At 35.3% G+C, this 22,416-nt stretch overlaps 1 protein-coding gene across 1 annotated transcript in view; it reads left to right on the top strand.

Annotated features, from left to right (window-relative positions):
* DYNC2LI1 (dynein, cytoplasmic 2, light intermediate chain 1) overlaps window positions 1–21,952 on the top strand; it is a 23,624-nt gene extending 1,672 nt beyond the window's left edge. Inside the window, exons 2-13 of the mRNA XM_010004945.1 lie at window positions 361–478; window positions 1,736–1,770; window positions 2,150–2,219; window positions 3,222–3,310; window positions 5,274–5,460; window positions 7,860–7,928; window positions 9,266–9,343; window positions 10,895–10,971; window positions 11,294–11,364; window positions 11,824–11,921; window positions 13,820–13,912; window positions 21,887–21,952. Coding sequence (XP_010003247.1) covers window positions 361–478; window positions 1,736–1,770; window positions 2,150–2,219; window positions 3,222–3,310; window positions 5,274–5,460; window positions 7,860–7,928; window positions 9,266–9,343; window positions 10,895–10,971; window positions 11,294–11,364; window positions 11,824–11,921; window positions 13,820–13,912; window positions 21,887–21,952 — 1,051 coding nt within the window. The remainder of the gene's footprint in view (window positions 1–360; window positions 479–1,735; window positions 1,771–2,149; window positions 2,220–3,221; window positions 3,311–5,273; window positions 5,461–7,859; window positions 7,929–9,265; window positions 9,344–10,894; window positions 10,972–11,293; window positions 11,365–11,823; window positions 11,922–13,819; window positions 13,913–21,886) is intronic.
* Window positions 21,953–22,416: the final 464 nt, after the last annotated feature.

Below are 22,416 nucleotides of genomic sequence, written 5' to 3'. Positions count from 1 at the left end.
GCTCCGCTGCCGGTGTCCGGGAGCCCCCGGTGCCGGGACCGCTCGCCTGCCCGCAGGGTGCGGTGGGAAGTTCGATGGAAAACCTGGGAATGGTGCTCAGACCTGCTCACAGCGGGTGTTTCCTCAGCGTGTGCCACGAATCACTGCTGGGGTTCCCTGAGGAGTTGTGCTCAACTTGGCTTTGTTAGAAGTACTTTGTCAAGCAGAGGGCATGTGGTGTGAAGAAAAAAAAAAAAAAAAAAAAAAAAAAAAAATATAATGCGATGTCCTTCATTTATTCATGTTTATATTTTCAGGATTTACAGTCTAGGCTACGTTCTTTTTTCCCTTACGATGCTCTTACTTTGTTTTTCCAACTAGTGATACTTTATGGGATCTTGCTGTGGCTGAAGTAGAGAAGAGAGAAAACCCTGATGACACTGGCAAGCACGTGGAAGTTTTGGAAAAATCAGTATTATTTATGGGAAACAAAAACGGGGTAACTCTATATGATAATAATACTATATGATTCTGTGCTTTTCAAACATAGTTTGTCTCAGGGAAAGTATCTCATTTTCAGATATTAAGGTCTGCTTAATTCTTCTGAGGGCAAAATATGTCATGTTCTGATCCTGCCTGAGAGTGGGCATTCCACTGAGTGTGGACCAGTTAGACATTATTACAATTCAAAAGCTCAAGTTTATGGTTTGGAGAGTCCAAACTTCAACCATTGTTATTGATGATAACTCTTTGAGGTTTGGCTTAATTAATTTTTGTAAAAGTAACTGCTAGAAATAGTTCTACTCTTTAATTGTTTGACATGACAAATTTTCCCTCGTAAAGGTTTAACTAGTTAACAATCCAATTAGAGTTGTAGACAGAAGTCTACAGTTTTGTTGTACACAGAAGCCTTGACAAAGGCAAAGCCTGCTTTGAATTATGTCTGTATTATGCCTGGCCTGTTTGAAAGTGCCTTATCAGTAATTGCAAACTCATTGTTCCACCTGCTTACTGTTGTTATAATGCATTGTCCCCTAAGTTTGGCCACTAGGATTTTCAATATTTTTTTTTCTGTTATCATTTACTTGTAAAGTAAATACAGAGATTTTTTTTGACCAAGTGAATCGTATTTTTTTAGAATACAGTTTTTATTTTAGAAGGATTGGTGTATGTGCAAGCTCTTTATCAGCAATTTGTAAAATACCTTTTCAGAGAAAATACAGTTACTTTTCAGATTTACCTGAAATTCAGTGATATTTGAAATAGCAAGTGACACAGGAATAGACTGTAGCAGTGTGAGCCCCTTCAGTGTGCCATGGAACTCAGTGTTTGAATTTCAACAGTGCAACAACATTTACTGTATGCATTTTAAGCATTCTTTTTACTTCCATCTCATCAGTAATAATTTGTTCCAGTGGAAACCAAACAATACATACATGTGTTATTAATTTAATTCTATTAAACAGTTAAAGAAAGTTGGTCAGGTTGATCACTAATGTCTAATTTTAAGCGCACTATTCCTATTACTGTGTTTATCATCTCTATTAGTTTGTAATTAAAATAATGATAGTGTAACTTGATTCTGACAGAAAGCTGGCAGTGAAGTTTCCACTATAAGGCTACAGACAATTACATGAGTTTGTGCTTTTCCAGTACTTTATTATTGGAATGTCAAATGAGTGAGTTTCTTTTAGCAATACAACTTTTATGCTTTAATGACAGTACAGTAGGGTTGTTCTTTGTTTTTCATTTCCAGGGAAAGACCACTATTATGCTGAGGTGTCTGGAGAGGTATGTGCTAAATTTTTAAGAGTAGTTTTCAACCACAGATTAGAATTTTACATAAATAGTTTTATTGTGTGATACTTCATAATGTATGTATACAGATGTTGTCTCCTGTGGCCAGTTGGTCACTTTCATTACTACCTGTCATTTGACCCCTTCAGTCCTTCTCCAGAATTAGAGAGCTTAAATGGCCATCTCTTCACACAGGTGCTGTTAATTCCCCTGTCTTTAGCAACTGAGACCTGTTGTCTTAAAGTGTCCTCTCTGTACTGCTGTTTCTCAGCCAAATGCTGAACTGATAGATAAATACAATTTAGTAACTGTAGAATTAACTTTCTTTATTTAGAAGATCTTGACAAAATGAAGTTATTTTTTCCTTACCTAGGGAAGAGAGTCCAAAGCCAACATTAGCCCTGGAATATACTTTTGGAAGAAGGGCAAAGAGACACAATACAGTGAGTATACAGAAAATATAGTTTACAAGAGGGATATGTATATACACACATAAAAATAATAGATGTGTGTATATTTTTATGTATAGGAATCTTAAGAATTTCTAGCTTCTTGTTTGTGCAATAAAAAGGGGTTTAAAATAGAATTTTATTTGAATTAGCTAGCTTAATTTTGTATTTTAATCTGTAGCATGTTTTTCCCTCTCGCTGAAACAAGACTAGTCCAGAGAGCAAAGTATAGCACAAAGCAGTAAGATTCATCTATAAAAACTACCTTGTTTGTCATGTTCTAGTACTTTTATTTTCCCATTGTAATACAGGGTGCATGCCTTTAACTTTGTCTTTAGAATGCGAAATGAGTACAAACGGATGAAGATACTTTAAAATCAGTTTTATGACAGAAGCAATCATCTCAGAGGGTGTTAAAGCATAATTAAATTTTTGGGTTATGTGTCCATATCACTAAACTTTGCAGTGCAGAATATGTTAACAGAAATACCAAACCCATTCCTGTTACAGCACAACACTGCACAGCAGCAATAATTATTGCTGCAGGTAATTGCTGTTTCTATTACTGAATCAGGGAGTGAAAAATCTGACTGTCTGAAAGATAAAAATCACTCAAAACTTTTCCCAGAAACTAAATTCAAAGGTGAAGATTCATTACTTTTCCAGTTGCAGACTTCTCAAAAAGGATTAGTCTTGAAGTGCCATAAACAAAAAGAAAGGGAAAAGAACCTGATTTTTTAATGTTTATCATTAATCATGCTGCTTCCTGACTTTTTTACTCTACTGTAGTCATTTATCAGGTCAGTCATAGGCATGCCAGGAGTCTTTCCTAAGTGTTGTATGGGATTTCTTTAATATGGGGGGAAGGGTGTTGGGTTTGGTTTTTTAGAAAATACTATTGAGATGTTATGAGTGACTTGCATGAAAAGCCAGTTTATCAGATGAAGCTCTTTTCTTGGTGTTGCATGGAAGCAGACATTTCTAACTCTTTTACAGCCTAAAGATGTAGCTCATTTTTGGGAACTAGGTGGTGGAACCTCATTAATGGAACTGATTCGAATACCAATCACTAGCAACAATGTAAGGTAAGTGATTAATATTACAATTCCGAAGTTAATTTCAGCTTTCCCTCAAACAAAAGTAAATCTCTAGACCTTTTGTTGTGGTAAACCCCTTCAAAACGTAAGAGAGGACATTTACGAATTTTTCTAAAAATCATGGTAATACCACTAATTCTCTGAACTTTCTTTGGGTGGTTCTCTCTTAATAAGCCAAGTTCTTATCTAGCTCTGACCAAAAAAAAGCCATAACATGCAGGAAATGGGTTGGCCTTAAGTCAAACAAGAAATACAGAAAAAGAGTAGTAGTGTCTTTACGCTCATTGAAAGAGCAGAAAAAGCAACTTTGGGGCAAAAAAAAAATAATCTGTCTTCCTCCTTCTGTATTCAAAAATGGATGCTTTCTCTGTGAGGGGCAGTATTTTAGGGTGAAAAACAAGACAAAAAAGTTGAGAAAAAAAAATCGCTGGATTCTTTTGAAGTGAAGTGACCATGTAATGTGAAGATCATGCAAGACAGTGGATGTTTTTGAGAGGGACTAAAACTATTGAAATTATTTCAAGACAAAAGGAAATAGGAAAGTGATTGAATAGTATGGGAAGAAGAAATGCATGAAGAGTTTGAAGAATAAATGAGAAAGTGATGGGGGATACATTTAAAGTTCTGGGTAGGGAAGATGAAGTTGTAAGTGGAAAGAGAGGAAAAGATTGAAAGATAAATTTTGTATTTTGATCCATTGGTTTGTTTATTTTGTAGCAGGCTTTAACTTTTGTGGGGAAGAGAAAAAGAATATTATTTTTATCAGGTGATTTGCTGCTGTAGGGGCTACTCAGATAATGCCATTCAGAGACTAATCCGCAAGTAAAACAAGAAACACAACACTTCTGGCGTGGAAGGATTTTTGTTTCTAGAAGAGCTTTAGGGCAAAAATTCAACTATAATTTTTCAGTTATTGCCTCATTGAACTTATGTGAGCACCACCTTCCTCCATTGGTCTTGTCTTCCCTTTTTACTGATAAGGAATCTTCTCACGTGGATGACGTTAAGATTCTTTGATAGGATAGCAACATTGTTCTCTAAGACCTTTTGTGTCCTAAGGCAATATTTAACATACTACCCAAAAATTCTAGCATTTCAACTTAAATTTAAGTACTTTTCTCTGGTTTTCTTTATCTGTGTTAAGCAATTCCCTTTCTTTAAAGCTCCACAAACTGAATCTAGTTTCACAAAGACTTTTTAGCAGATTTTTTTTCCCCATAGCATTTCAAGTGAAATTGGACATCGACTTTGCTTTCTAGTTTTTCTAATACCACTCTGTTCTGGAATCTCCTTTTTCAAGTCAGGATGGCATGTGAAAGAATGATTGCATGCATCCAAATGGCTACATTTGCCATGTTCTTCTTTACAGTTGCAATTTAATGGAGTATTAGGAGAAGAGACTCTGCCTTTGAAAGCCTGGTAATTGCTAACTATGTCTTGAGTATTTTGACTTCCGTTCGTCTTTCAGAAGACTTTCTCATATGCTCATTTGAGGTTCAATCTAATTAGCACAGTCTGTGGCACAGATTATTTCCCTTAACCGTTTTTTTTATTACAAAAGCATAACAGAAGTATAGAACACTAATGGTTAGGAAAGATCCTAACTGTTTGCTAACATTGCTTCACCTGGGATTGTGGAATTATGAGATGCCCAGTCATACAGAAAGGAAGGAGCTATATGAGCTCAAGATATTTGAATAATTTACTGTCTTTGGAAAGAAAGTTTGATACATATAATCCGCAAAACCTCTGATAGAAAGTTGCCAAAGTAATAGTTCTGAACAAAAGACAGAGGAAAGGTTTCTTCAGAGCTCAGCATATCCTTAAAAGAGCTCTTTGTTGTCACATTTATTTCTATCTTAGCATTTGTATTTTCACAGGTATGGTGGTTGATTAAAATGTTACTTGTCTCATGTGCTAAGAATTTGATCAAATCATGCCTTCTTGATAGGTCATTTTCTGTAGTTCTTGTATTGGATTTGTCCAAACCTAATGAACTCTGGACTACTATGGAGAAACTTCTGCAGGTCACCAGGAACCATGTGAACAAAATTTTGACCAAACTAGAAAAGACAAATCCTAAAGTAGCTACTGAAATGAAACAGAGGATGCAAAACAATCTGCAGAAGGATCATCCGGTAAGTTCTTCTAATATTTTCTCCAGATGTCACAGGCCTTCATACAGTTAAAGATAATGCTTTTGAAAATCATAAACAACTCTTTTAGATTTTTATGCATGACTGAAAATCCATTTGATGTAGATGAACCTGTTCACTGGAAAATTATAGCAATTTAATAAAAATTCAATAAGAGCAGAAACAAGGAAAGAAGGTTTCTTATATCTTTTTGTTAGATATCTAATGTGATTGTTATGGCATGTTACACTAATCAAAAGAAATAGTTTTAGAGTAGCAGTTTGGTTTTTTCCCCCCCTCATCTTTTTAAAATGAAGATGAAAACTAGAATGTACAAAAGTCATCTAGCAAGAGACTAGCTGAAGGTACAAATTTAAGCAAAGAATATAGTTATAACAGCCATCAACATTACTATATACTTTGCATTTATTTAAATGTCTATCACAAACTCAATGCCTTTTGATAATCTGACAACTAATTAAATTATAAAGTTTCAGAAATGTTAACATCAGTCCTTTAAACATAATTGCTAACTAAATCTGTGGAAAAGCTAAACTAGATTATGCGCAATAGAAATGAAAAGTCATTGTGCATTAAACCTCTGCAAATGTTGTGTGTATATAATGCATAAATAAGTATTCAACAATTCAGAGACTTGGCACATAACTCTAGTTACTGGAACGTCTATAAAATGCTGCAATACAGCAAATGCTTATATAGCTCAAAATTTTTAAGGTAACTTACATTTTTTGAAAAAGCAACATATGCAGCACTCTTTAGATTCAGAGTATCGGGTATGAGATCTGCTGAATTATGATTTTGGGTTTTACTTTTCAAGAAGGAAATTCATAAAAAAAAATGCCTGCAAGCAGACTTGGCAATAAATCATCATCACAGTGTCAAGCTTAAATATAGGGGCTTGCATATTAGAAAACTGCAAGCTTTTTTCTATAAGTAAAAAGAATTATGCCATTAATTGTTAAGAAGACTTGTTATACTTGCCGTTTAGGGAACACAATTATACCTTCTAAACTAGAATTTCTATTCAGCCTTCGTTACCAAAACCAGAAAAGATGCAAACAAAATGTTATGTTATTCCTCAGTTCTCTTCAAACTTTCATCATTGTTCAAGAAAAAATCATGTCAATTTTGTGGGAGGAAATACTGTCTTTTATAGTCAAAGCAAATGCTAGTTTATGCAGATTTTTATTTGCCTTTTTATAGCTAAACATATTTTTATGATAAACAGGAATTGATAAGGCTCTTAAGGGTTTTTTTTAAGGATTAGATACATTCTATTGGCCTAGATAGAAATTATTGAATATTCTTATAAAGCATAAATACATCAACTCCAAACCTTGTCTAAAAAAGCTGGATGCACCTACATAGTGAAAATTTAATTCCATAGTCAAAAGATTAATATGACTCAGTAGGCCAGTTTTATTGCTTCTGATGTTACCCTGAATTAATTTTGTATTAGTTAGGAAACTAAAACTAATTTATTTTAAGTTCTATATTCCCCCTAGGGAGAGGGCTTCTACAACCTCCCTGGGCAACCTATTCCAGCACCTTACTACCTTCATGGTGAAGAATTTCTTCTTCACGTCTAACCTAAATCTCCCCTCTTTCAGTTTAAAACCATTACCCCTTGTCCTATCACTGCCTTTCCTGGTGAAAAGCCCCTCCCCAGCTTTCCTGTAGCCCCTTCAGGAACTGGAAGGCCACTATAAAGTCTCCCCAGAGACTTCTCTTCTCCAGGCTGAACAGCCCCAACTCTCTGTCTGTCTTCATAGCAGAGGTGCTCCAGGCCTTTGATCATCTCGGTGGCCTTTCTTCAGACCCTCTCCAACAGGTCTATATCTTTCTTGTGCTGAGGGCACCAGAGCTGTACACAAGATTCCAGGTGGGCTCTCACCAGAGCAGAGTAGAGGGGCAGAATCACCTCCCTGGTCCTGCTGGCCACACTTCTTTTGCTTCAGCCTGAGATGCAGTTGCTCTCTGGGCTGTGAGCACACACTGGCAGCTCATGTTAAGCGTCTCATCTGCTACCACCCCCAAGTCCTTCTCCTCAGGACTGCTCTCCAGCCATTCTCCAGTCTGGCAGTTGTTTTGTGAACATGTGGAGTTTTTCCTCTCTTCCCTTACCATCTAATGCTGGAGCCAAAGTATTATGGTGTAAGAACCCTTTTATGCCAGTAATATTTCCTGACCATTTATGAAGAAAACAATAAAACTGTAGAATATGGTATGGATATTGCAGTAAAGTTTATTAATCTACTTCAGGTTTTGAAAAAATAGACCTTGTCCTCTGTGAATGAATTTTACCCCTTTCAGTTGTTCTAATTTGGACAATCTTGGACAGGTTGTTTACACTGCTTAACTGCCATCTATCTGTTTAATAGGATTATGAGTTAGTTGACCCTTTTCCAATACCTTTGGTGATAATTGGAAGCAAATATGATGTTTTTCATGTAAGTAATACTTAATAATTTTTTTTTTAATAACTAAAAGATTCCTGGTAGAGTTCCTATATACTAAAATCTTGGTAAAATAATACTAATAATTGAATAAACCAAATATTAGTAAAAAAAACGACAAGGCCTGTCAGCCTTCTACCACAAAAAAAAAAAACTTTCCATCTAACAGCATTATGGAAGGCTGCCACTGCTTCACAAAGCACTCAAAAAATTATGTACTTGGGAAATGTTGAGATACAAGTTGCTGCAGACCAAAATGGGGAGCAAAAAACCATCAGGTTGATGACCTTCTTTTATAATGAGAAAAATGTGTTCCTTCTGAGAGTGGCTGTAAGTTCATGGCAGTGAAAGAGGGGCATCTTTTAAGTCAGCTGGGCAGATTTTTTGGTAGTTGCGGCAGCACAAACAGTAAACTATCATTTCAGTCTGAAACTTTTTTTTAAAGTACTTAAGTTTTTAGAGACAAGTGGTTAATTGCATATTTTAGGGGAGAGAGGAAAGAAATGTAGTACAGCTGGACTCTCTCCCAGGATATTAAAAATCCAAACAAACTCAATTTTCAAGCAGCACTTGATAATGAGAAACTGGAACAGTATGTTTGATTTTTAGCTGCCGTGCTGGCAGCCTGTGTTTCTCTGACTGCATACTGCATGGATATTTGCCTGACTCTTTGAGTTGCCTAATTCTTTATTAATGAAGTACTGTTCCTTCTTTCATACTGAGGCTTTATGCTGAGCCATGACCTCTTTAAAACTCAGTGTCTCTCATGTAATAAGCACAGAATAACAGCCTGTTTCCATTGGGGTCTAGGCACAGATGCCTGCAGGCTTCACTGGGATCAGGTTTTCACCCACTTTAGCCAGGGAAGGCCATCTGTGTGAGTTTCTACTAAAGAAACATTGTTGAAAAGGTGTTTCTATGCACCTTTAAAATCTTGCAGGTATTAGAGAGCATATACCCAAAGATTTACTGAAAATTAAATATTTTCACAACCTTATTTTTCTAGTAGGCATTAGTTCTACTTCTAAAAAATTAAAACATAAACAAATTAATTGGAAATGGAATATACAGTCCTGATTAAGGAACTTTTTCTGGACTAACATATTGCCTGAATTAGGCTTCCTCTGTAAAAAAGAAACAAAGGGAAATTGTGACATTTCTTTTCAGAGTAGGCTGTTACTGATTCTGTCTTAAGATATAATTATGCTGACAGCTGAAAGCCTCATATATTGTAGCCTAAGTGCATTGCAGTTTATACAAAAAATGAAAACTTCTAGCTGTTATATTTTGCTTTTTCTTTCTTACATATGTTCCAATATCAACTTTTTCAGGAGTTTGACTCTGAAATGAGGAAAATAATAAGCAAGACACTTCGATTTATTTCACATTATTATGGAGCATCATTAGTGGTGTGTATAATCACTTTCTAACTAAGGATAGAGAAAATGCGCAACATTTATGTTGCAAAACAACATTTAAAAAAATAGAAATGTAAAACTAGAGTAAATGGGATTTATTTGCTTTTACAGTAGCTTTCTTAATAATATAATTTGTCAAACAGGTGACAGGCACTGGCAGGGAATGGATGAATTTGCCTTGTGAACAAACAAACTACATGATTCCCAGTATTAGCAAACTAAATAAAAATAATTATCTGTTAGCCAGATCAGTTCCCATATTGAGTTTACTGCATGTCTGGCAGTAGTTTTTTGTTACAAGAAAGGAGGATGGGGAAAAGTGATCATATCAGAATTAGAGAACTGGCCTTTTTGGTAGAAGTGTGAATTATGTCCAGTGACCTGGCTTCAGCAGATTGAAAAATTTGCATCCAAAGGCTCATCTTCACAGCAGTTTAAGCATACCAGATTATCACACTTAAAGTGTTGAAGAATGAAGGCAGTGATTTTTTTAACAGTAATGAGTAGGAACTGCCAACCATGAGGACAAATTAAGTATTTATGTGGGTAGATAAGTTGATTAGAGCTTGGCAGATCATCTCCTCAGTAAAGGCAGAAACATGCATGCTCAGGTTCACATCCAAAAAAGCTGCCTCTTTGGCTTTCTCTACATCAGAAGATAGATTTAATTGCATCAACCATTATTTAAGTAATAATTAATACTAATAGTGGCTTATTTTGATTACCAAACACCTTATGTTTGCTTTATATTGTAATCACAGCACATCCTTTTGCATCCATGTAAAATGGTACAGCCTTTGTACTTTGACACATGAATTGATCTTTTGCTAACTGTTGTTAACTGTCTTGATCAATTCTTTTTTATTTTTTTTTAAGTATTTAAGCATTATTATAATTAAAAATTAAGAACTAGGAGGAGCCTAAAACTCCTTCTCTACTAAATCTTGATTTCTGTTGAAATAAGCGGGATAAACTTCATTTCCCAGAGTAGAAATATGACTTATTTCTCAAAGATGTGAATCTGTTAGGGTACAAAAGCCCTTAGATAGGAATAAGCATGCTTTTTGAGAAGATATTCTGGGAGCTGCTTTCTAATAAATTTGTACCAGTTCTGCCACTAACAAGCTACTTTTATGTGTGAACAATTGTAATTATTAATCACATTTCTAATTGTTTATGTTATTCTGGATAATTTTTAATGTAGTTTAAAATATTAGTAACTCATTAGTCTTGGGCAAAAAATTGTGTCCTTAATGTGCATGCATCTAAAGTTGTGACACAATATTTTAAAACTTATTCTTTAATCTTTAATTATTCTATTTTTCATCAAACCTTTCTTGATCTATATATTCAGTGACAAACAAACTTGTTTTGGAAAGGGAAGGTGAGAGTTTTATTCTAGTAAATTTATTACACCTACTAAATTTGTTGAGGTCAGAAATTAGGCAGGGTCTATCTGAAATCCTCTATGTAGATGACATAATGTAATAATGATGGAAAATCATAATGTGTTTTGTTGTGGTTTTTTTCTGATACATTCAGTTTACCAGTAAATCTGAGGCTCTCCTGATGAAAGCTCGTGTTCTTATTAATCACTTGGCCTTTGGCTATGATAAAAGGTAACATAATTATTGTCCAATTATCAGCTGTCTTGCCCAGAGTCTACAAGTAAAAAATATTTTAATCACCAAAACTTTTCTTCTTAAATATATTCTCTGTAATATTCTTGTTTATGGACTTTAACTTCTGTGTCTCAGCTGCCTAAGACTGAAAAGTCCTTGATTTTGATCCTAAACCTGATGGATTAGAAACATGGTCACCACTAGAACTGAGCAGATTTTTATTTAAATGTATTTGTGTGCAAAGCCCAGTGAGAGTCTAGTCTTAGCTTTTTATTGACTGCTAAATGCTCACTTGATATGTTTTCTTTGTTCTGTTTAGCAAGTCTGTATCAGTGGATCACAGCAAACCTCTGTTTATACCAGCAGGCCTGGATTCCTTGAGCCAAATAGGTTAGGACATTTCCTGTTTATTTTGGTTTTTCTTAATTGTCTTTGAAAATGAGAAAAAAAATGTAAGCAAATAAAAAATAAAGTTAAATTATAGCACGACAGCATCAGTTTTAACAGCTTATTGAAAATAATGGCTTAGAAAATTTAAAATTATGATTCAATATTTATCTTATTGTTAATTACTTGTGCAGTTTTGTTAGGTAGTTAATAAAGTATTGGGACTACTTCAAATAGTAAAGCACTAACAAGCTTAGATCTGAAAGAAAATATAATATGCAATGCCACTCACCCCATTTCAGGGTAGGAGATCAGTGTTCAAACTTTTTTCACCTTCTCAATGTAAAGATAAAATATTAAATTAGATGGATTGTTATCCAAAATGGTTTGATAATATCTGTTGTTACCTATGTTGCTGTGACAACGTAGTCGTGTTACTTTGTGTTGTGCTGTAATCCTTAGGACCACCGCCTGCCTCTGATCCTGACATTGGGAAGCTGCGTGCAAACACACCACTGGAACTGTGGAAGAAAGTGTTTGAGAAAACATTTCCTCCCAAGGTATGTATTTACACGTATGCTGCACAGCTGCTTTCCTTCAAGTCCAGTCACTGGAATTTCAGTGTCACTTTGCAGTTCTGTTTCTTCCAGCCTCTTTAAATTCATACATTTCTAAAAGATACAGATTTGTGTGTCATGGTGTTTTGATTATTAAGCTTCTGCATCTTCAGACACCTTCCTACATTTAACAATAATGGAAGTATTGATGTAACCTTCTGTTTTGTCCAAAAGCTGCACCATTGCTTTTTATTATAATGAGAGACAAGCTATACTCAGGGTTTTTTTAATTTGGTAAGGTGATATATCCCCTAATGCTTAAAATGACAGTGACATTCCAAGATGAGAGCTCTTCCTAGCCATAGTCATGCTACTGACCCTTGCTCCCTTAGGGTGGGAGTCTTTGCATGAGGCAACTGTGTTAGGAGTTCCTTGTCAAAATCTGTCATTTTGCTGTAGGAAGTGTTTAGATTTGCAAGGTAATTAGAATCCCTTGGCACCTAGGTAGTGATAAATATTGTACATATTTCAGAAACTTCTGGTTCCAAGGGGCAAGCCCTCAAATACTTCTTTTCAAGAAAAGTAATTGCTGTTGTTAGGAAAGAAAAATTCTTTATTTGATCTGAGCAAAAACAGGCTTCTGCTTTCTCCTGCTGTACTAGACTGTATCACAGTTTTTTATCCCTCTCTATTTCCTGCCCTACAGCATACCTGGGCAGGCAAGGAAGTTGGTCAGGGCCATGCAACTGTCTCTCAAATGATGGTGCACAAATTGGGCTTTTTTTCTAGTTTTCAGACTATGGATCTCCATTCTTGGTGAGAAGGAAGGAGTCTGAATTCACCATTTCCTACTCACTTGACTGCTACATATCAAAGGCTACACATTATTTCAGGTGGTTTGTGACCAGAAGAAATTATCACTAAGATGCTGTTCTCAGTTCAGTGTGCCCCAACATCATAAAGACTAAACTTCACTTTTCAAAAACTATACTGGACTGTTACTTTACATGAAGACTGTATGCATGGCCTTTTAAAAAACAATAAGCAAATCTACCCTATCGCTCTGTGCCAAAACTCCCAAGCTCCCCATGAAACAGCTGGAGAAATGTACTAATTTCTTATCTTGCAGGCTCTTGTCAGTGTTCTAAGGTATCAGTCTAATTCAATAAGATGTCCCAAGTAGATTCCCAGTCTTCTGTTTTGCTTCCAAAATATGCTTTACAATTTAAAGCTGGTTTTATGCATTATGAATTTCTTTTTTCATCACCTCATCTAATAGTCATTATAATTTTGCTGTATTTTATCCCATCATTTGTATGACTCACTTATTGCTACTTTCCATTTGTTACGTGTAAAGAGAAATCTGCAGGACAACATATAAAAAAAATCATATTTGATAGTGGTTTTTTATTTTAGTGTATTTGCTTATTTTGAATTAATATAATTCCTTATAATTCCTTCAAGGTTAGTAAATGAAATTTCAGGTGTTTGACAAAAAGATAATGATCCATTTTTCAGATATTGAAGTAACAGTTCTGCTAACTGGAACTGAATTCCAGTCATGATTTTTAAGTGCTCTAGCAAGAGCAACCTTAACCCAAATTCATGGGCCAGAAAGGATATTTTCATTTTGAGGAGAGAATAGAAAATCACTATGAACTAGGAATATTTTATTTTCTTTAAGATCTAACTGCATTACTACTTTCACATCATTTTACCAATCTAAGATTATCTATAGTATATTTTACCTAATCTGTATCAAATAGCATAAAATTATTTCATACATGCAGGGATTTAATGTATTTTTAATAAAAGCAAAATACTTCCATTAGACACCCAGAGTGGCATTTTCTTGTTAAAAGAACAGGAGGTAAAACTTACTTTATAATTTCTTCTTTTAGAGTCTCTGCGATTTGCAGGATACCAAGGACCCTGCACAGGATTCGCAATATGCTGAATATGAAGTTGATGTCATGAGAGCTCAGAAAAAGCAGGTGTGTAGTTGTTCTCCAGTTGTTGTTCAATCAGGTGTTCCAGAACCACCAGCATTGCTGAATTAATTGCAGAATAGGCAGGTAGCCCCCCATTTGCCTTCAAATAACTTGAACTTCAGCAGTAGTTTGGTGTGTTGGTAGACATTTCAGGTTGTTTCAGTGCACCCAGACAGAATAATTTTCAGGATCAAATCCTCACTCTGGATTTGTATGGCAGCATTTGCAAGGATGACTTTCCAAAGAATTTGTCTCGGCATGTTACCCCTGTCCAACATAGGTGTTGCTTGTTGAGAGAGCAAAGTGTCAGATGTTGCTGCTTGTGTCCCTTTTCCTACTCCTGCTGCCTGGTGGCACTGCCCAGGAACCTCCAGTCCTCTGCTTCTGCACCTGTGAAAAGGGTCTAATTGAGCCTATTTGTTTTCCCTCCTTGCCCTTCCACTTCCTTTCTTTGCAAACCATCCTTGCCCTCCTCCTTGCCCTTCAACATTAGGATAAGGGAATTCTTCACTGTGAGGGTTTTGAGACATGTTGCCCAGAGAAGTTGTGGAGGCCCCATCCCTGGAAGTGTTCAAGGCCAGGTTGGATGGGGCTCTGAGCAACCTGGTCTAGTGGGAGGTGTCCCCGCCCATGCAGGGGAGTTGGATCTGAATGATCTTTAAGGTCCCTTCCAACCCAAATCCTTCTGTGATTAAGCAGGTAGAGCATTGTTAGATCTCAATGCTCTGTGGTTTCTTTAGAAATGAATAATTCAGATTTTCTTTTTAGCTCTCTTCCAGAATTACGTCACTAAAATAATATTGAAGCAAAACTGTGAAGCATTCTTAGTAGTAACGTCTTCATTTCTGCCTCCTGTACTCTCATTTGGGTATTGACTGGAAGGAAGTCTAGGAAGCAGCATCAAGGTTTACAATGGGGGCTGTTTCCTTTTTTTTTTTCTTTTTGTCTTCCACCTTAAAACTTTTGTTTGAATTGGAAAGCTACTGAGATCATTACATTTCTGACTGGAGCTTATAGGCTATGTACATTTTATCTTAAACAGAGTGAACAGAATCACTCCACAGAGTCATTTGGGTTCACCCTTGAATTCCAATTCCAGGAAAGGCCTTTAGTGAGGAAAGGGTCTTTTTTTTTTTCCTTTTTTTCTTTTTTTTTTCTTCTTCTTTTTTTTTTCTTATTCATTTTGAAGTGTTTCTGCATTTCCCACTACATTTATTTTGGATTAATTTTATGAAAAAGTTCTGTGGCAGCCTAGGTGAAGGTCAGAACATTGCCTTATAGACAATAACATCATCTGAGTAGAATTACTGTGTGGGCCTGTTAAAATCAATCCAAGAACTGAGGATTTTTTTCTGTTTGGCGGAAGAACTTATTCTGGAAACTCTGTTTCACATAGATTAATTTGTTTCACACACAGAGAATTCTAGAGAAACTTTCCACTCTTATTTTCACAGCTTCTATGTGGGCTACTTGTACACCATTTACCTTCTTTGTGGGTTACTGTGGTTAAAGGAGATTTTTCTGACAGTGCTTTAAGATGATGGATCACACCCATCTAGATCTAAACTGCTTCTACAGACCCCCACTCTTAAGATGAAAGGCAGTTTTATTGAATTGCACTGCAGTGAATTTCGACTAACCCTAAAATACTGTGGCAGATTTTTGCATGCTTGTAAAAGAAAGGCAAAGGATTAGATTATTACTGCTATCACTTTTTTGTAGAATTTAGTTAGATTGCATAAGGTAGTAAACCTGTGGTTGCCCGATCCAAAGAAATACATTAATAATGTAAAAGAATAAAGCAATTTCAAGAATCCCCTGCAGTCTTTGAACTTGCACATTACCTGTAATATCCTGTTAATGTAGGCATCAGTTCTGAATTTGTGTTACATCAAGAGCAGTCTTAGAAATCATTAAAATTTGAAAAGCACATTGCTTTTGGAATTTATAATGTAATCTCATATTCAGTATATCTATAGATCTCAAAAAAACTATATGGAGCACTAGGTTTGTTATTTGTAGATAATGCTTACAGCTTGCAAAAGAAGATACTGGCATATGTTGATTAAATTATACAGTAAATCATTAATTTTCTGGTTTTAAACAAAGGAGACAGGCTTTTAGAATCTTAATCTGTTCAAGGGCATGCAAACCAGTGTAGCTTCTTTTAGTTGGACTACTACAAGTAATTTGAGCATTAAAGAGAAAATTACTTTTGTTATCAGCAGCTATTTCCTAAACTTCTCTATCACGAAGTTCAATTATTACAAGATTATTTGCACATTATTCAAATGTTTTAAACTCCAAGAATTTCATTCAATTTGAAATGCACCAAGATAGCACTATACATCTAAAAGAAAATAACTCTGTAGTTGCAGTGATTCTTGAGGTGGTTTTGGATTTCCCTGTTATAGGAAAAGTAGCACAAAAATCTTATTTTTTAAGCAACATTTTAAATGCATTATAAGTCTGACATTACAGAGTCTCATTAGATGTACTGTGCACAAGAAAGAGTATATGAAGATGTTTAATATGCAGCCTGTTGGTAATAAAATTATGGGATAGTTTCATATGATCACAGTGTATATTTTAAAATCATTTAAGTGCATATGACAATTTTTCTCGGTTACTTTCGGTTAATTAATATACCACTTTGGACTCTAGGTGATAACCGGTTTGCTTTCTTATCTCAAAGATAAGCTTTAAAGGAAAAATAATCACAGAAACTTTGCAACATAAACAAAACATAGCCCCTGTCACTGAGTGTGATAGAAGCACTAGCATACCCGACTGATATTGCAGTCTTGGTCAGGACTGCTCAATGATAACTGGCAATGTAAAGTTCAATTACATCAATTCTAACTTTGTAACCTTGGTCGAAGGGTTTCTCTGCAGCTAGCGTTTGTAGTCTGTGGCTGAGTAAAAGGTTAAATTCTCAAGTCTAAAATTAGAAAACAGGTTTTTTAAAAAAAGTTCAGAAACAAGAAAGTGCCTGGCTTGCTCCCATGTATGAGCTGTCAGCTAAGTATTTTTTTGCTATGCTTTTTGGCTGTTGAAGTTAGAGTCCAGCTCATCAGCACTCTTGTCACAAGAGTGTTACCTTTTAGACCAGATTGTTTTGTCTCCATAATATTTTCACAGTTAAGTACAAGACCTGCCACTCTGTTCTTAGACCTTTTTGCTCTGGAAAACTGTCTGAAGCTATCTCTCTCCGTCATTGGGCTTTTGTTGAAGAAAGAACACATTTATCTTTCTCAACCATGTTCTGTCAAAATTCTTTTCCTAGCTCTTACCCCACAGACATAAAACAAGCAGGTTTAAATCAAACGGTGCTGTTGCAATTGTGTACTGCTTTTTCATTTTCTGGAGTTAAGGTCTGAGAGAGAGAGCACCAGGGACCTTCTTGGAATTCACATTTTTAATCTATTTCTCAACTAGCAGATTCTCTTTGGGAATGACTAGAATTTTGTGCTCTTTGCAGGGCTTTCAAGATTCCAGAAAAACATTAATTTTGCATATTTATTAGGCCTTTAATGCGTGGCTTGCTGTTAACTCATCATACAGCCCATGTAAAGCGTAACCAAGATGTCAAACCTACCATCCATTTATCTCTATTTCTCTGCTGCCTTAATTTAATTTTAGGTAGACATGTAACTTGAGTAAGAGTGAGATCTTTTAAAATAATCTTGCCGATTAGAGCTGCACATACACCACCTGCATCTGTGAGCACCTTGGAGATCCTACTAAATGTTTGTGACAGGGAGATAGCAGAAGGGGTGTCTGTTTTTTTTCCTTTAGAAATGCTTTCTACCAGGAAGGTTAGTACTCTAGATTTCTTCTCAAAGGTTTTTCTTTGTTTTGTATTTTAGCTGTCCTGATACACCTGATATTGTTAATATGCAAAATAGGTGCTTGAACCATTTTTATCTGGACATTTGACCACAGCTTCATTGGTTGAAGCAAACGATAAAGCCAACCTTGAACTCAAAAAATTGGATAACCTCCTAGTCAGGTACTTAAGAACTCAGTGTCATGCAATGCCAAAGTTCACAATGACTGGTCCTTGTAACACAAAGGTATTAATTTAGGGATTGATGCCAGTTTTAGCTGAAGCCTAATGCCATAAAGTACAAGAAGCGTAGTCCTATTTCCTGTAAAATAGGAGTGATCTTCTTAACCATGTCATTCACAAATAGAAGTCATCTCGGTGTCAGATCTGCAGTTGACTGATAAATAGAAGTCATCTCGGTGTCAGATCTGCAGCTGACTGAGATTGGGACTGTGCTGGCCAACAGAAGGAGAGATGCTTCTCTGTTGTGACCACATTGCAGAATTTCAGGGGACAATTTCAATCTCATGCAACAAAATAAAAGGTTGTATATTGTGTGAGGCACCTCCTTCGTCACACCAGTGTCACTGGGCTGAGAAATATGGCAGGCACCTTAACATGGGTAACAGAGCAGTGGCATCTTTTCATACTTTGGAAAAATAGTTACTTAGGATGTTGGCTCATCTGGCGAGAAAAAATTCTCGTTTTCATGCAAAGCGTGTCCAAATAGGTATTTTTTTTAAACCAGTTTAAAAAACATCATTAGAGAACTGTTATTAAATTTCCTATTGAAGTTTGGTGTGTAAGACTTTTAATCCTTATTTCAGTACTTAGTTATTTTCACCATGTTCCAGGTTGAGGGCACTTTCAGTATGAAACTGCGTGAAAAAGAAAGTCCCATCAGTCCCTCAGAACTGAGGAAATGCAACAATTAAGGCTTTTCCTACAATCTTAATTTTTCCTTCTTGTTTGTAGACATTACAGTATTGTCTTTAATTACATGATCATATACTGTTTTGCTGATGTCTCTCTTCAATTGTTCAGTATTTCTTTTCATCATCTTTATTCTTTGTGTACCTTATTTCTCAACCTGCCATTCAGACACTTCAATGAACACAAAAGTATTAATTTTTTTTTTCTCTGAGAATGTGTGGTAACAAACATCAGTTAAGTCTTTCCTCCCAGTCCCTTTATGAGATTAGGTGTGATCTTACCCATTTGACAGATGTGCAATTTATAAAAACACAGAAGTACAGAAGCACTAAGGTTAAAAAAAAAATAAAAATCCACTTTATGCCAGTGTTGAGACATCTAGGACAAGTTGCCAGCACTAAAAGTTGAAAGCACTTGGAGCGCATAGGAAGCGTATTTAAATTGCCGTTGTTAATTCTTTGTAAATCTGATCTGTGCCCTTTACACTTGGCACCCAGAAAACAAGGAAAGCATAATGTGAGCATCAGCATTTTGGAGCACTTTGAGATATATTCTTTTGTAGGATATTTTTCAGTTTTGTAAGAGTATCTCTTAGCTTATTGTATAGTTACAGCATATTCCAGAATTCTGCTTATGTTTGTAGTACAGGACTTTGTGAGCAGGAAGATACCCTTTTTCAGAAGGGTCTCTGGAATGATCTTTAAGCTGTATTTTTCCATTACACTTCTGACTTAGGCAGATTTAGTTTAGCTTCTATTTTACATTAAAACTAAGGAAGAGTACTTCCCTGGCAGCATCTTTTCTCCTAAATCACTGAATTTGTTAAAGATTTTTTTTTAATCTTTTAAAATCCTCCCATTTAATACCTCTTTTTTTCTTCAACTTAACTTAGTGTTGTTTAAGTGTTAGTCGTACCAAGATGTCTCCAAAATAAGTATCTCTAATTTTGTTCTGTATGTGGGGGAATAGCTGTATAGCTTTAATATATGCTGTTCAATACTTTGCATTCCTGTATTGTTTTGTATTGCCTTTACACTGAATGCTTTCTAGCTAGCTAAAATTACAGCAAAATAAATTCTGCTAAATTATCTACCTCTATTGGAACAGTTTAGTCAGATGATAAATTTGCAAGGCTAATTATTTAGACAACACCTGTAGACGTGACCTCCAGACATCATAGTCTTCATATGTAAAATCTTCATTGCCTTAATTTTACCCCTTCCTGTAACCTTTGTCAAAGTTGTTATAACTGAAATTATTTACTTAGCACGTCAGTTACACATTCTTCTTAAAATACCACAGTATTGTTTCTGTTCCTAACTGTGGGCAAGTTTCCAACAGTTCAGTATGTTCCAAGATCATAATTACTTCATAATAATAATGACGAGTGAAAATACTGAGGCTTAGAGACAGAACAGTTTCGTAGTACTACAGTTGTATTTCATAATGCAACTTACTAGATTTAGACTAGACATAATGTGTTCTGTGTCAGTCACCTGTGAATTACTCACTTAGCTGTCAAACTAGATTCTGCAAGCGACATGAAGAATATGCGCTAATTAAAAATCCTCTTACTGCTTATAAACCCGTGGTGCTTTCTGAAAATTTTCACGGCTGACAAAGCTGCTGAAGTTATTTTCTGGGAGAAAGAAAATTCCATTTATTATTTCCATACAACTTTTAGATTATGATTTCTTTTTTTCCTGTGCCCTGTATTTTCTTCTTCTTCCCTCTGTGCTCTGGATCAGTAATTAATACTTCTGCTAAACCCATCAGGTGTGGATTTTGTTACTGTTGTCAGTTCTATGTATCTATGGTGAAACCTCCCTTACTCTGTTAAGTTTTTATTAAGATCAGAATAGTAATCATACATAACACATGCCCACTTTTGAGGGTCTTTGCTGCATTTATACTGATCACTGGTTTATGTTTACCTCTTTTTCTCATCTAAGTAAGATAGGATGACTTTTTTTGTATTGCAAGCAGTACCTGGTTAGGTCTAACAGTAACTCTTCAGTGTATTAGCTTCCTGCAAATACATTGGAAGCCTCCTTATTCTTAAACTAACAAAAAGCAATCATAATGCTTTCCAAATTAATTCTTGCTGAAAAAATATTCAGAAATAACTCCCAGAAGTATGTGTCACTACCTAAAATTGACAAGATTAAGTTATTGTTTGATAATGTTGCTAGATATTACAGGCTTCAAAATTCCCAGTAGCATTTTTAACTGAAACAAGGTCATTTGTCTACTGTGCTAATGCTCTGCTGATGTCAAGTATAGCTTAATGTAGACTGCCCCATCTTTCCTAACGTGCTTTATTTATAGCTTCACAGTTTAGGCCTCTGTTTTTAATAATCTAAACTAGACAATACATATTTGTAATTACCACACTGGGTTTGCATTTTATTTTAAATGCAGATGCTAACTTTTCAGTCTCCTAAACAGTAGCCCCTGAAAGAATATTTTAAGCTACTAATTGAAAAACAAAAGCGTGGCATCACTGTCTGTCATTACCCTTCCTGAAAAACCTCATGCAATGATTAATAATAGTTCCACAAATACTGAGTACCATAGATTGAATAGATATGGCATTTTGATTTTCTAAACATGCATTGAGTTCCTTTAAAATATATTTCTGCTTACTGGACAAGCCTGTGTTCTGGAAGGGTTTCTAAGGTAGTGTGTGAGCTCTCTTAGGTTATCACCACTGGCGGTGTATAAGCTTACAGCAGTTCATTTCAGTCCTGTGCTTAAAGAAAAAGAAAAAATAGGCTTTGTTCTTCTAGTTTCTTATCAGGAATCATCAATCCATTTCGCTTTTTGAAAGGCCCTGACTTCATGTGTGTGAAACAGTAGTTTCTGTTGGGTAATGCTGAATTCTGTTTGTAAAACACAGGTAGTTCTGCATTTCTGTATGTTCATAGGGAGCTTGGTTTCTCAAACTGAATTTCAAAGACCTCACCCAAAATGCGTTCTACCCTAGAAAGCATCTAGGCCAAAATAATTTAAATCTCCCTTTGTGAGAGCAAATGTGCAAATGTTATAGCACTTTCAGTATAATTCTGTTAAAAATTTAAAAACAGTACATTTTTTTCTACAGTGAAAAATGTTTGTACATGCTTTAAATATTTAGGTGGCTAATACATGTATCTATCTTACCACTTTTAATAATTAGGAGATTACATTAATATGTATTTATGTTTCTGTTTTAGGAACTTGAACAATATAAAAGAAATGCCTCTAAATCCTGGAAGGAAATGGATTTTGACCCTGATTGATGAATTGCTATAGGTGTCTTCAGTTTAACATTTACAAAATCACTTGATCATTTTATCATTATTCTACCAATTTAATCTGATGGAGCTAAAAAACTACCATATGAAATGACAAAATTAATTTTTATTATGTATTCCTGTTATTTTTAATAAAAATAGCTGTTTATTCATTGTCAGAATTGATGCATATCTTGTTACAGACACAGTTTTAAAAAGTGGGGAGAAAGGAATTCTAGATTATTCAGAGACAAATTTGAATATCAAGACTGGCAGTGGCCAGTTCTACCTATTTTTTAAGTTACATGTTATTTATTTTTCATTGCTTCCACCCAAAACATGTATTTAAATATAAACAAGTTTTCACACCAAATATGTGAAACTGTGTAGTAAAGTATGCTAGGCATTTTTCCCTAGTCACCTGTATATATAATTCAAAATCAAAGCTTAATGATACAGTTGCATCATTG

This window comes from Chaetura pelagica, unplaced genomic scaffold, assembly GCF_000747805.2.
Source record: "Chaetura pelagica isolate M959 unplaced genomic scaffold, ChaPel_1.0 scaffold13, whole genome shotgun sequence".
Taxonomy (NCBI): Eukaryota; Metazoa; Chordata; class Aves; order Apodiformes; family Apodidae; genus Chaetura; species Chaetura pelagica.
Note: the sequence above shows the minus strand (reverse complement) of the source record. Positions and strands in the feature narration are given on the sequence as shown.